This window comes from Tachyglossus aculeatus, chromosome 23 (genome assembly GCF_015852505.1).
Source record: "Tachyglossus aculeatus isolate mTacAcu1 chromosome 23, mTacAcu1.pri, whole genome shotgun sequence".
Lineage (NCBI taxonomy): Eukaryota > Metazoa > Chordata > Mammalia > Monotremata > Tachyglossidae > Tachyglossus > Tachyglossus aculeatus.
In genome coordinates this window covers 32,384,306-32,399,131 of record NC_052088.1, presented here as the reverse complement: position 1 = coordinate 32,399,131, position 14,826 = coordinate 32,384,306, and the positions used below count along the sequence as shown (strand labels likewise).

Genomic DNA, 14,826 nt, shown 5'->3' with positions numbered 1-14,826 from the left:
TTAGACTGGGACAGTGGTTAGCAATGTACCTTCCAAACATTTTGGAGCAGTGTGGCCTAGCAGAAGCATCACGGGACTGAGTCAAGGAGGTTTCGCTTCTAATCCTGCCTCCTCCAGTTGTCTGCTGGATGATACCTCTGGCAAGTTACTTAATTTCTCTGGGCCTCAGTTTCCTGATCTGGAAAGTGGGGATTAAATACCTATTCCCCCTCTTCCTTAGACTATTAAACCCAGCCCCCTCACTTTGCTCCTCAAAACACCAATGTGTTCACTGTGCTTCGATCTCATCTATCTCACCTCCAACCCCTTGCCCAGGTCCTCCCTCTGGCCTGCAACTCTTTCCCCCTTCATAGAAATGTGACCATCACTCTCCCCACCTTCAGAGCCTTATTAAGGTCACATCTCCTCCAAGAGGCCTTCCCCAATTAAACCCTCTTTTCTCTGGCTCCCTCTCCTTTCTGTGTCACCTATGCCCTCGGAGCTATAAGCACTTGTTATTCACCCCACCCTCAGCCCCACAGCACGTATTTATACACAGCCACAATTTATTTTATAATTTACTAACTCTGTTGTGATCTCCCGAGCACGTTACTACAGTGCTCTTTTAGGCTGTGAGCCCACTGTTGGGTAGGGACTGTCTCTATATGTTGCCAATTTGTACTTACCAAGCGCTTAGTACAGTGCTCTGCACATAGTAAGCGCTCAGTAAATACAATTGATGATGATGATGATGATGCTCTTTACACTGTAAGTGTTCAGTAAATGCCATGGATTGATTATGAGCTTGGTATAGGACAGGGATTGTGTCTAACCCGCTTATCTTGTATGTACCCCAGTAATAATGACATTTGCTAAGCACTTCCTATGTGTGAAGCACTGTTCTAAGCGCTGGGGGAGACACGAAGTGATCAGGTTGTCCCACGTGGGGCTCACAGTCAATACCCATTTTACAGATGAGGTAACTGGGGCTGAGAGAAGTTAAGTGACTTGCCCAAGATCACATAGCAGACTTGAGCTGGGATTAGAACCCATGACCTCTGAGTCCCAAGCCAGTGTTCTTTCCACTGAGCCACGCTGGTTCTCAGTTAGTCGTTCGTATTTGAGTTGGAGAAGGCCTTCTGGAGGAGATGTGCTTTTAATAAGCTTTTCAAGGTGGGGAGAGTGATCATCTCTTGGATATGAGGAGGAAGGGCATTCCAGGCCAAGGGCAGGACTTGGGCGAGAGGTTGGCGGCAAACAATAATAATAATAAAAAGGATAGGGCAAGATGGATGACATCAGGGTACAGCGAGTAGGTTGATATTAGGGGACTGAAGTGTGCAGGCTGAGTAAGCGCTTAGTACAGTGCTCTGCACACAGTAAGCACTCAATAAATACGATTGAATGAATGAAATCAGGGAGGTGAGGTAGGAGTGGGCAAGGTGATTGAGTGCCCTAAAGCCAATGGTAAGGTTTTTCTGTTTGGTGTGGTGGTGGATGGGCAACCATCGGAGGCTCTCGAGGAGTGGGGAAATATCAACTGAATGTTTTTGTAGAAAAATGATTCGGGCAGCAGAGTGAAGTATGGACTGGAGAGGGGAGAGACAGGAGGCAGGCAGATCAACAAAGAGGTTGATGCAGTGATCAAGGTGGGATAAGATGAATGCTTGGCTCAATTGCCTGTTGTTGGGTAGGGACCGTCTCTATATGTTGCCAATTTGTACTTCCCAAGTGCTTAGTACAGTGCTCTGCACACAGTAAGCACTCAATGAATACGATTGAATGAATCACTGTGGTAACAGTTTGGATGGAAAGGAAAGAGTAGATTTTAATGATGTTGTGAAGGTTGAACCTACAGGAATTGATAACAGATTGAATATGTGGGTTGAGGGAGAGAGATAAATTGAGGATAACACCAAGGTTACAGGCTTGTGAGACAGGGAGGATGGTAGTGCTGTCTACAGTGATGGGAAAGTCAGAGGGAGGACAGGGTTTGGGTGGGAAGATAAGGAGCTCAGTCGTGGACATACTTAGAATAGTGCTTGGGACATTGTAAGCTATGAACAAATGCAATTATTATTATCATTTGTATTAGTTATAGTCATAGTAGTATTACAACTTGCCTTGCACTATCCAAGTGAAAACCCTGTTCCCAAATGAGAAAAGAGCAGAAGGGCATGGATTGAATATAATGGAAATACAGATGCATGAAAAGGGCCTTTGCATTGACAGTTGAAGCAGGCATTCAAAATAAAACAAATTAGCCACCTGCCTTTGTTCTCAGAAATCAATAGAAATGCTTCAAAGGAGAAATATTCAGACAACCCAAGCCTTCACTCAGCGTAGCACACTGGGATCTGGATACTACAGTACAACCAGGCTGACTGTCCACTGAGGAGAAACTCTTTCTCTTTCCCAAAACGGTGCTTAGAGAATCAAAGATATTTCAAGTTTGTTTTTTGTTTTTTTCCATCAACTTCTCTTGAGGAAGAAAGGTAATCCTGAGAGGATCAGATACATACTTTAAAACATTTTTGAGACGCTCTGCTTGATCAAATGTAAATTTAAGATATAACAATTTTGCCAGGGCCTCGAACCCTGAGTGTGCTCAGTCAAAATTGAATAATGGAGGCCAGGGAAACCATTAGAAAGCAAAGGAATAAATATCCATCTCTGGACTTCTTATGTGATATTATGTGATATGTGCTTTCTTCAGAAAATAATAATATCTTTTTCTTGGCATTTCCTCACCTTTTTCTAATTCAGTGTGTCTCACATTTTCAGAAAAGAGCAGCTTTAAAGACCAATAAATGAATTATAACAATGTCTTAGAGAAGCAGCTTTTCCTAATGGATAAAGCATAGGCCTGGGAGTCAGAAGGACCAGCGTTTTAATCCCGACTCCACCACTTGTATGGTGTGTGACCTTGGGCAAGTCACTTCACTTCTCTGTGCCCTCCATTACCTCAGCTGAAAAAAGCGGGTTAAACCTTTTCACATCTCCAGGAACCAAGAATAATAATAATCATATTTTTAAGCATTTAGTATGTGCCAAGTACTGTTCTGAGTGGTGGGGTAGATATAAAGTAATCAGGTTAGACACAGCCCCTGTCCCACATGAGACTCATAGTCTTAATTTACATTTTACAAATGAGGTAACTGAGGCACAGAGAGTAATGATAATAATTATGGTATTTGTTAAGCCCTTACTATGTGTCAGGCACTGTTCTAAGTTCTGGGCTAGATACAAGCAAATTACCTTGGACACAGTCCCATTCCCAGGTGGGGCTCACAGTCTCAATCCCCATTTTACCGATGAGGTAACTGAGGCAAGGAGAAGTGAAGTGATTTGCCCACTGTCACATAGCAGACAAGTGGGGGAGGCAGGATTAGAACCCATGACCTTCTGACTCCCAGGCCCATGCTCTATCCACTCTACCATGTTGCTTTTCGAGAAGTGAAGAGACTTGCCCAAGGTCACACAGCATACTCATGACAGAGTCAGGTTAGAACCGTGGTCTTTCCGACCGCTAGGCCCCTACCCGCTCACTAGGGTTGAGTGATCTGGAATAAACTGACCACCCCAACCATCTTGAGCATTCAACCCAGATGTACACCAACAGATTTTTTTTTTCAAACCATCTGTTTTAGCTTCATTTATCTGGCTATTGACTTCAAAATCGATTTTAACTAAAATATCAAGAAAATTGGGGCCTGAATCATACAGAAACTTGATGGCTTTATTAATCGATGACCATTTTAGTGAGTTTTGGCTCCTCATCTCGCCAATAAATAATAGGAAGCTGAAAAAGGTGGCCAAATGTCCTGATAAATTCCCCATGTAAAATCTTGGCATAAAAGACTCATCAAGAGAATAGATTGGTTTCTTACCAATCAGTCACTCAGTTGATAGTATTTATTGAGCACTTACTGAATGCAGAGCACTGTACTAAGTGCTTGGGAGAGTACAGTATCACAATAAAATATACAATTACCAACTTGGGTTGGTTTTCCCAGTTAAAACTCAAAGGAAACTCTCAGATGCCCAAGACCAGAAATGTTATATTCCAAACATTGCTTCCATTCTTTTCTGTAGTGGGCTTCCATAAGCCTTTCCAAAGGGACCTATCCATTTTATCAGCCAGACTATTTCCCCCGCCTCAGCTACTGCACCTACGAAGTTCTCTATTCTTTTATCATTGTCATTATGACTTCTAATTATACACTGGAAATGTCAGTATATTCTGTTTTCCTCTGAGAATGATTTATTTGAGTGATTTCTTTTATTTGACATCATTGAACTTGAAATAGAGAAATGAATATTGCTTGGTTTGGGCTCGGCTGTAAGATCTTTAGACAATATTTGCATGTTAATTTTTTGGCATTCTTAGCTGTTGTTGCAAGAAAGCGCTCCAATGTAATTGGAATTTTTTGTCAACAACTAGAGTTGTATAGCTGAGGGTATCATTAGATGAATTTGTAACTCCTTATTTTGATCAAAAACATAATTAAAATCTTGTGTTTTCCCATTTCAATTATAATGGTCTTCCATGAGTGATTGGAACATTGACTTATCAATTGATTATTATCCAAGGATTTAAAAAAACTTTCTTAGAGTTTCTAAATTCCATTTGTAATATTCTTTTTTTTACCGTTATTTGTGATACAGGCCTAGTAACACCTTCATGAAGAAGATTCAGTGTAGCACCTAAAGTTAACAATGAAAAAAAATTTAATTTCAATCCTTAAATTTGGTTTTTCCGAGGCGTTTCCTTATTATTTCTCCCTCTGTGTGATTCATAAGCATAATCGATCAATGGCAATTGAGAGCTTACTGTGTGCAGAGCACTGTACTAAGTGCTTGGGAGAGTACAGTATAACAGAGTTGGTAGACATGTTCCCTGCCCATAACAAGCTTATGGTCTAGAGGGGCAGGCAGACATTAATATAAATTAATGAATTACAGATATGTTCATAAATGTTCTGGGGCCACGGAAAGGGTCAATGAGGGTTGCAAATCCAAATGCTAGGGCAGCTCAGAAGGGAGTGGGAGAAGAGGAAATGAAAGCTTAATCAGGAAAGGCCACTTCGAGGAGAAAAGCCTTCAGTAAGGCTTTGAAGGTGGGGAGAGAGATCATCTATCAGTTATGAAGAGGGAGGGCTTTCCAGGACAGAGGCAGGACATGGCAAGGGGTCGACAGGGAGATAGAAGAGATAATAAAATCGTGAAGTCATAAAGTCATCGTAAAGTCAAGCACTGTTTAGAGACGGAAATTAAATTAAACTAACTTAAAGTGATATTGTGCTTTAGTAGATAAATTGTGATTTCACTTAGGCCACTGACATGATTCATTCCGAACTGTGAAAGTAGCCAATCCTGCAGCCATAAAGAAGTTTGTGTTGCTTTCTCCTGGGTTCATTCTGCCCTTGAAACTAAGCATCAAGATGATTAGGAAAAAGGGCTTTTCCAAAGAGGGAGGCAAGGAAAGGAACTCAACTCACACACTTCACTCCTCTAAGGCCAGCCTACTGACTGTACCTCAGTTTTATCTCAATCTCTCCATCGGCTTCTTGCTTTGAACTCTTTCCCAGTCCACATCTAGCAGACCACTTCTCGCTCTCTCGCTGCCTTTTTTTATCATATTTGTTAGGTGCTTACTATGTGCCAGGCACCATACTAAGCACTGGGTTAGATACAAGCTGATCAGGTTGTCCCATGCAGGGCTCACAGTTTTAATCCCATTCGGAAGCTGAGGTAACTGAGTCACAGAGTAGTGAAGTGACTTGCCCAAGGTCACACAGCAGACAAGTGGAGATATTAGAACCCAGATCCATTTGACTCCCAGGTGCATGTTCTATCCACCAGGCCATGTTGCTTCTCTCCCTTTTCAAAGCCTCATTAAAATTGCATCTCCTCCAGGAAGCCTTCCCTGATTCATCTCCTCAACACCCCATCCTACTTCCACCTTACTGCATCAGCTAGGCACTTGAGTCCTCTCCCCTAAGCACTTGGGTACTCCCCCGACTTCTAGGTTCGTAAGTTTGTATCTTTGAGAATGAGCGTTGCTTAGTGGAAAGAGCCCGGGTTTGGGAGTCAGAGCTTGTGAGTTCTAATCCCAGCTCCACCACTTATCAGCTGTGTGACCTTAGATTAAGCCACTTACCTTCTCTGAGCCTCATCAGTAAAATGGGGATTAAGATCATGAGCCCCACGTGGGGCAACCTGATTACTTTGTATCTCCCCCAGCGCTTAGAACAGTGCTAAGCACTTAATGAATACCATCATGATTATTATTATTATCTTTATTCTCAGTTGCTTCCCCTACCTGTAACAGTTCTGGTCTGTCTGCCCCACTAGGCTGTAAGATCCTTGAAGGTAGGGATTTTGTCTACTAACTCTATTGTATGTTCCCGAGTGCTTAATTTGGTGTTCCAACATAAAGTGATCAATAAATGTTTTTGATTAATTGATTTGGTGGATGAAATACCTCTTCTAACTCCCCCTTGTAGCCTGTGAACTCCAATGGGACACAGACTGTGTCTAACCTGATTATCTTATCCCTACTCCAGTGCTTAGTACAGTGCTTAGCATATAGTAAGTGCTTCACAAATACCACAGTTATTGTAACTATTCCTACTATTACCCAGTCCCTGTATCGCATGAGCCTTGTATTGTAAGAGGGAGGGAAAATAGGTCTTGAATCCCCATTTTACAGATGAGGAAACTGAGGCACAGAAAAGTAAAGTGACTTGCCCAAGGTCACGCGCAGGCAAGTGGCAGAGCAGGATTAGATCCCAGATCTTCTGCCTCCCATGCCGGTGCTCTTTCTACTAGACCAGGCTGCTTCTGGGATCCTTGGCGAAAACTGCAATTGAAAGACCAGATAATTTTCACTGGACCTTCCTGTTGGAAAAGGAATGACATTGGCATGAGAACAGTTAAGCAGAAAGAATTTCTCAGCAACCTGCAAACATCAAACATGCAGTGACATCTTGCTTGTCACAGCAGTCTCAAAAGCTTACCCTGGAAGATTAGGTATTTTTAAAAGGCATTTCATGCTGGCACTCGTTCAACATGTTATTACTTCAAATTTAACTTCACTTGACATATACAGGAGAGGTTGCTGGTTACCCTACACATGTTCATTAAAACTCCCAGGCTTAGGTCTTTCGGGATTGAAGAAGCTGAGCTGGAAGTGAATAATCCTCTATCTGAAATTCACAATATTTCAGATCAGCCTTTTCTGTCCTGTCTGCCTCCAATTGTTCTTTAAATGGACGTAGCAAATCACTGAAAGCCTGGTTTATTCTAGAAAACTAGCTTTTGCTTCAGGGAGCCTGCATTAGGAGAAAGGCAGGAACACTTCAGCAATCCATGGACCTGAAAGAGCCTTCAAATAGAACATAAACCATTCCCTTTCATTCCCCTCTTTCCTCTCTCCTTCTCTTCATCCATCGAAGTACTTACTCTGTACCTCAGTCTCATCTATTCCGCTGCCAATCACTTGCCCACGTCCTCCTTCAGATCTGGAACCTCCCTTCCCCTCCACATCTGACAGTCCACCACTCTCCCCCAACTTCAAAACTCATCTCCTCCAAGGGACCCTCTTTTGTTGGGTATTAGTTAAGCTCTCGCTATGTGTCAAGCACTGTTCTAAGTGCTGGAATAAGTTCAAGTTGATCAGGTTAGACACAGTCCCTTCTTTAACTAATCCTTTATTTCCCCTATCTGCTCTCCATCTGCATCACCTGGGCAACCCTTAAGCCCTTTAATAGTCACCTTGCCTCACAGTGCTTATGTATATTCATTCAATCACATTTATTGAGCACTTACTGTGTGCAGACCACTGTACCAAGTGCTTGGGAGAGTACAATACAACAATAAATGGACACATTTCCTGTCCACAACGATCTGTCTTTATACTCTACTATTTTCCCTATTTTAATGTCTATCTCTCCCAGCAAACAGCTCCTCGTGTCTACCGACTCCTGTTGCATCCCCAGATGCTTAGTACAGTGCTCTGCACAAAGTGAGCACTCAATAAATACCACTGCTTGCTTGATCGATCTTAGTTTGTGTAGCAAGACAACTGCATTCAGCTCTAATGTTGGTTGAAAGTCAAAAGCCCAAAAAGCAACGTGGCATCGTGGAAAGCATACAGGAGGGGGGAGTCAGGAGACCTGGGTTCTAATCCCAGCTCTGCCATTTGCCTGCTGTGTGAGCTTGAACAATACTTGACTTCTCTGTGCCTTAGTTTTCTCGAATTTAAAATGAGTATTAATTGCTTGTTCTCCCTCCTGCTTAGACTGCAAAGCCCATGAGGGAGAGTGATGGTGTCTAATCTTATCATCTGTTATCTATCTCAGCACTTAGCACAGTTCTTGGCACATAGTAAGAATTTAAGAAACACCACAGTGGGATTGTAATTTGTATAAATTGAGGGAGGGTGTTATTCAAAGGGTAACAAATCCCTACAGGCCCCTTGAAACCTTTAACCCATTAAAACATTTTTCAAAGTCACAAATGATACCTGCCGCTATCCAACAGCAGTGTGTAGACCCAAGAGTGATTTAAAAGGGAAAAAAATGGCATTTATGTAGAAATAAAAAAAATTTTATCCAAATATGACAACTCCACTATCGAAGAAGTCGAGTATATTCTGTTTCCCAAATATATTTTAACATGTAATGAACCACAGAACAAACCATATTTATTTTTATCAACTAGAAGTGGATTTTTAATCAATGTTTCCATTTTGGTTTGGCTTGAATGCCCCACCTTCAATAAAAAAGGAAATTGGTTCATTGTATTATTTCTAAAGATTCCTTTCTATAATGAAACAGTCGACGGTCAGTGATTCTATAAGTAGAAAACGGCATATTTTCTACTGAAGTTAAAGTGATTTGTAGAATGGATACTTGTATTTGTAGGCAAATCTATTTTTAGGTTGTGACATTTTTATAAATTGTAAGACTTACCGGAGGCACATATTCATATAATAAACACTAATGAAAGGGTACCCTTCTACCCAGAAGTGCTATGCAGTGGGCTCTATCACTAGGAAACATCTCTTTGAAGTCATTTCTCCTCCAGGATTAATTTTTCTTCTCCCCATATCGTATCCCCCGACTGCCTCCTCAGCAGTCTTGTTCCAGTTACATACTTACTCATGCTTACTCATTCACACCCAGCCCCTTACTATTGAGTTCCATGATTTTAACAGTAGTAATAATTATGATCAATCTATCGATGGTATTCAAGTGCTCTCTATGTGCACTGCACTAAGTGCTTCGGAGAGTACAATACAACAAGCGCTTAGTACAGTGCTCTGCACCCAGTAAGCGCTCAATAAATACGATTGATGATGATGATGAACAGCGTCAGCAGACACATTCCCTGCCCACAGCAATCTTACAGTCTAGTTGGGGAGACAGACATTGTAAGACCAAGCCAAGGGGTAGATTCAGGGTATTAGATCTGACACAGTCCCTGTTTGACAGGGGACTTTCAGTCTTAAGCAGGAGGGAGAACAGCTGTTTCATCCCCATTTTACAAATGAGGAAACTGAGACACGGAGAAGTAATTTGCCCAAGGTCACTCAGCAGACAGTCGACAGAGCCAGAATTAGAAGCCATATCCTCTGACTTCCAGGCCAGTGCTCTTTCCACTAGGCCATGCTGCTTCTCTGTGATTTATACTTAACATCGATCAAGCAATAGTAACTACTGAGCTCGTTTTATGAGTAGAGTACTGTACTAAGCTCTAGAGGGAGTACAGAACAGTTAGTAGATGTGATCCTGCTATCTAGAACCTTGCAAACTACCAGGGGAGGTAGCTATTAAAATGAATGGAAGATGGGAGGAGGTGATGGAATATTAAGATATGTTCCTAAGTGCTTCAGAGGTTAGTGAATAAGTAAGTGTGTCAGCTGGTATGAAAGGGCTGAAGTTAACAGTTCAGGGACTATAAGGGAGGGAGATAAAAACATGATTTAGGGAAGGCCTCCTGGAGGAGATAGACTGTAAGCTTATGGCCGGCAGGGAATGTGATGGTTTATTTTTATATTGTACTCGCCCAATTGCATAGTACAGTACTCTGTACACAGTAAGCACTTAATACAATTGACTGACAGAAAGCTGTTGAAAATGGGGTGTAAGTAAATAAACCAGAGGTGGGAAAGGCAAGAGTAAGGCTGGATAGCTTTAGAGGAGTGAAGAATCTGAGCTGGTGAGGTGTAGTGGGAGAGGAGAATAGATAAGCAGGTGTAAGAGAACCAATTGGAGTATCTGAGAGAATTTTAATGGATTTACCACTTGAATATTAGAACCTTTCAACTGTTTCTTTTTTTTAGACAAATCCAAGTATTTGTACTGTACCAACATTAAAGCTTTGAAGTCCCACATTTACAAACACTGTGCTTATTTGTAAAAATATATATTTCTTTTTCTTATAGTATAAGCAAGTGGAGCAATATATGTCATTCCATAAGTTACCTGCTGACATGCGACAAAAGATACATGACTACTATGAACACAGATACCAAGGGAAAATCTTTGATGAAGACAACATCCTCAACGAACTCAATGATCCATTGAGGGAGGTAAGAGAATATTTGTCATTCTTTATTATATGCAGATTTCAGGGAATGCATTTGATTTGAGTTAAAATCTCAACATGGAAAAATCATTTGAGATGAAGACAACTTTCAATTGCAAACCACCCTACCGACATCCTCAAATAGTAGATGATGCAGTGGAGTTATTTTGAGCAAATCTGAGGCAGGGCGAAAGGATTAAGGAAGGAACATTCATGAGGTAATTTTGTGAAAGCTAAAATATAAAATGTGTACTTTGAAATGCATTTTATAGATTTTAATTTCTCTGTTGCCTTAATTTGTGAACCTGAAGGCATTCAAATTACAATCAATTACAATTTAATATCAGGTGAAATTCAAGAACCTACAAATTCAAACTGCTCTGAGAGCATCTTTGTTTATGGAGGTTATCTTAGCCTAATTTTGAAATAGAGCTAGTGCTGGAAATAGAAAATACTTCTTTAAATTTATGTTGGTAGCTACTGCATTGCTGAGTAAGGAGGTCTGTCTAAGAGAATAGACTGAACATTCAGTGCTTAAAAAAATCCCACCAAGTGTCATAGCCGAAAAGCAATCTAAAGGGGCTGACAAGTTATGAGATGGATGGGTGATTGTTCTGGGTCCCTAAGGCAATCAGCCCACACTGATTTCTTTTATTTTACCCCTTGGACCTTTTTTCTCCCCATAGATTCTGAATAATCCCTATTACTCTGAAAAATCACAAAGACATGAAAGGGCATTATTGTCTTGCTGCATAAATAAAACTAATAAGAACTCTAGGCGGTTGTTGTAAGATTTAAAGGTTAAGTCCATCTGGTTCGCCTTAATACCTAGACAAATTCATTCACTGAAAAGTAGTTGCAGATGGTAGGTAGGAGAAGAACCTTCCCTTGGAGAAAAAGCACAGTCCTGGGAGTCAGAGGACCTGGGTTCTAATCCCAGCTCACCCACCTGCCTCCTGTGTGACCTTGGGCAAATAACTTACCTTCTTTGGGCCTCAGTTTCCACATTTGTAAAAGAGGGATTAAATTTCTGTCCTCTTTTCTAGTTAGACTGTAAACCCTATGGGGGACAGAGACTCTGACCTGTTTATCTCATGTCTGCCCCAGTGCTTACTTAGTACTGTATGTGGCATATAGGAAGTACTTTTTTGTTATAATGATTATCGTTGTGGTTGAAATATAGTCATCCCACATTATGAACTTATTTGTTGCTCAGGAACAAGGGATTATTTGCCGCCTAGTGAACTGAATGCTGCCTCCCCTGGCAGGGAAGAAGTTCCCTTTGTGGGCAATCTCATCTTCCTTCTCCTCCTCCTCATTCAGAATGAAAAAAATATCCCTATCCAACATGGCACAATCCCAAGAGGGTTGGATGGGGCATGGTTGAGCATGACAGTGCTTTGCAAAAAGTGAGCACTCAATAAATACGATTGAATGAATGACCCCTGGTTACTCAATGGAAGCCAATCCCATCTTCCATTCATGCATTCAGGGGTTTCTATGGAAAGAGGAATATTTGTGGCCTAGACAGAGCATCTTTTCTATTCTTCAAGCACGTGGTACAGTGTTCTGTGAACTAGTAAGCACTCAATAAATGCCATTGAGCCACTGATAATAAGTGCCACATCACCAAGAAGGGAGAAGCAACTCACCCTTAACCAGATAGCGCTCTAGAAGTAGGGAGGGTGGGAGGGGCTAACTTTCCATCAGCCTTAAATAATAATAATAATTGTGGTATTTTTTCAGTGCTTACTATATTCCAGGCACTCTACTAAACTCAGGGCGGGGGTACAAATAAATGAGATTGGACACAGTCCCTGGCCCACATCAGACTCACTGTCTTAATCACCATTTTACAGATGAGGTAACTGAGGCCCAGAGAAGTTAAGTGGCTTGCTGAAGGTCTCACAGCAGACAAGTGGCGGAGCCAGAATTAGAACCCAGGTCCTCCGACTCCCAAGCCCGTGCTCTTTCCACTGAGCCACGTGCTGCTTCTATGGGGCTTCTTCCCCATCTAGTTAGGGATGCATAGGCAGTGAATTTATTTGAGTCTGGAAATGGAATTTCTTTGAAAATAAAGCCATCACTTGCAGTTGAGACGGCAGCTTTTCAGAAGATGGATTCCCTCACTTCCCATTAAGGCTACATTCAGAAATATAAATGCCCAAATGGGTCAGCCTGAAACCACACACCTACAACAATTCCAGTAGTTCTTTAGTATAGCAAATATAAATTTTAATAGACCAAATGTTCTCCATTCTTCATCTGTCCAAAGTAGTCACTAAATAGATCAGGTCCAGATTTTAAACTGATACATTAAAAGATGCTCTAGTGATGTGGAAAATGACTGCACCTTCCTGTTTACACCTGAGGGTGTAAACAATTGAGGACTTATAGAAAATAGAATGTGAAAATCAATCAAATCAGTCAGTCAGTAGCATTCAGCAAAGACAATACCACTGTCATCCTTGTCTCACCGTCCTTGACGTTATCCTTGACTCATCTCTGTCTTTCAAACCACATATTCACGCTGTCACCAAATCCTGTCAGTTCAACCTTTACAACATCACTAAATCTGCCCTTTCCTCTCCATTCAAACTGCTATTCTGCTGGGCCAAGCAGAAGCAGCGTGACCTAGTGGATAGAGTATGGGCCTGGGTTTTAATCCTGGCTCCGCCCCATGTCTGCTGTGTGACCTTGGGCAAGTCACTTCACTTCTCTGGGCCTCTGTTCCTCACCTGTAAAATAGGGATTAAGACCATGAGTGCCATGTGGGACAGAGACTGTGTCTCATCCAAATTGTTTCTATCTACCCCAGTGCTTAGTAAAGTGCCTGGCACATAGTAAATGCTTAGCAAATACTACTATTACTATCATTATTATTATTATCTGACCTTGACTACTGCATTTGCCTCCTCACTGACTTCGCCGCCTCCTGTCTCCCCAGGAGACTTACTTCATTCTACTACTGAGTTTATTTTTCTTAGAAAAACATTAATTCACATCTTCCTACTACTCAAGAACACCCAGTGGTTGCTCATCCTCCTCTGCATCAAAAAGAAATGTCTTACCATCCGTTTTAAAGCACTCAATCAGCTCCCCTCTGCTACCTTACCTCGCTGATTTCCTCCTACAACCCAGCACGCTCACTTAGCTCCTCTAATGCCAACTAACCTCGTACTTCAGTCTCATCTATCTCACCACTGATCCCTTGTCCACATCCTCCCTCTGATCTGGAACTCCCTCCCCATCCATCTATGCCAGACCATCGTTCTCTCCACCTTCACAGCCAGACTGAGCCCCCTCCTTCCTCTCCCCCTCTTCCCCCTCTCCATCCCCCTCACCTTACCTCCTTCATCATCATCAATCGTATTTATTGTGTGCTTACTATGTGCAGAGCACTGTACTAAGCGCTTGGGAAGTACAAATTGGCAACACATAGAGACAGTCCCTACATCCTTCCCTTCCCCACAGCACCTGTATATATGTATATATGTTTGTACATATTTATTACTCCATTTATTTATTTTACTTGTACATATTTATTCTACTTATTTTATTTTGTTAATATGTTTTGCTTTGTTCTCTGTCTCCCCCTTCTAGACCGTAAGCCCACTGTTGGGTAGGGACCATCTCTATATGTTGCCAACTTGTACTTCCCAAGCGCTTAGTACAGTGCTCTGCACACAGTAAGCGCTCAATAAATACAATTGATTGAATGAATGAATGAATAGCCTTATTAAATCACCTCCTTCCAGAGGGCTTCCCCAACCAACCCTCATTTCCCCTACTCCCTTGCCCTTCTGTGTCACCTGTGAACTTGGATGGATCTTTAACCAGGAAACACTTGATATCCATACCACCCTCAACCCCACAACACTCATGTACATATCATAATTTATTATCTTTCTGCTCCTCTTGACTGCAAACTCCTTGCAGGCAGGGAACATGTCTACCAACTCTGCTGTACTGTACTCCCAAGTGCTTAGTACAGTGCTCTGCACACAATAAATAATCACCAATTGTGACTTATTCTTCTTAGAGCCCCATATTAAACATTTTGGAGAACACAGTAGATGTAGGTGACAGGTAGGAAAAGCAACATATTTTAAGCGTATAGTACAGTAAGCACTTAGTTCAGTGCTCTGCACACAGTAAGAACTCAATATGTATGATTGAATGAATGAAAGACATGTCCATAAATGCAACTAGGGAAAGGGGGTTATTACTTAAATGCTTAGGGGGTGAAGA

General features: G+C 41.7%; 1 protein-coding gene across 1 annotated transcript in view; it reads left to right on the top strand.

The window, feature by feature from the left end:
• The window catches only part of HCN1 (hyperpolarization activated cyclic nucleotide gated potassium channel 1), a 363,494-nt gene that overhangs the window by 277,970 nt on the left and 70,698 nt on the right, over positions 1 to 14,826 (top strand). Inside the window, exon 5 of the mRNA XM_038765920.1 lies at positions 10,433 to 10,579. Within this exon, the coding sequence (XP_038621848.1) occupies positions 10,433 to 10,579 (147 nt within the window). The remainder of the gene's footprint in view (positions 1 to 10,432; positions 10,580 to 14,826) is intronic.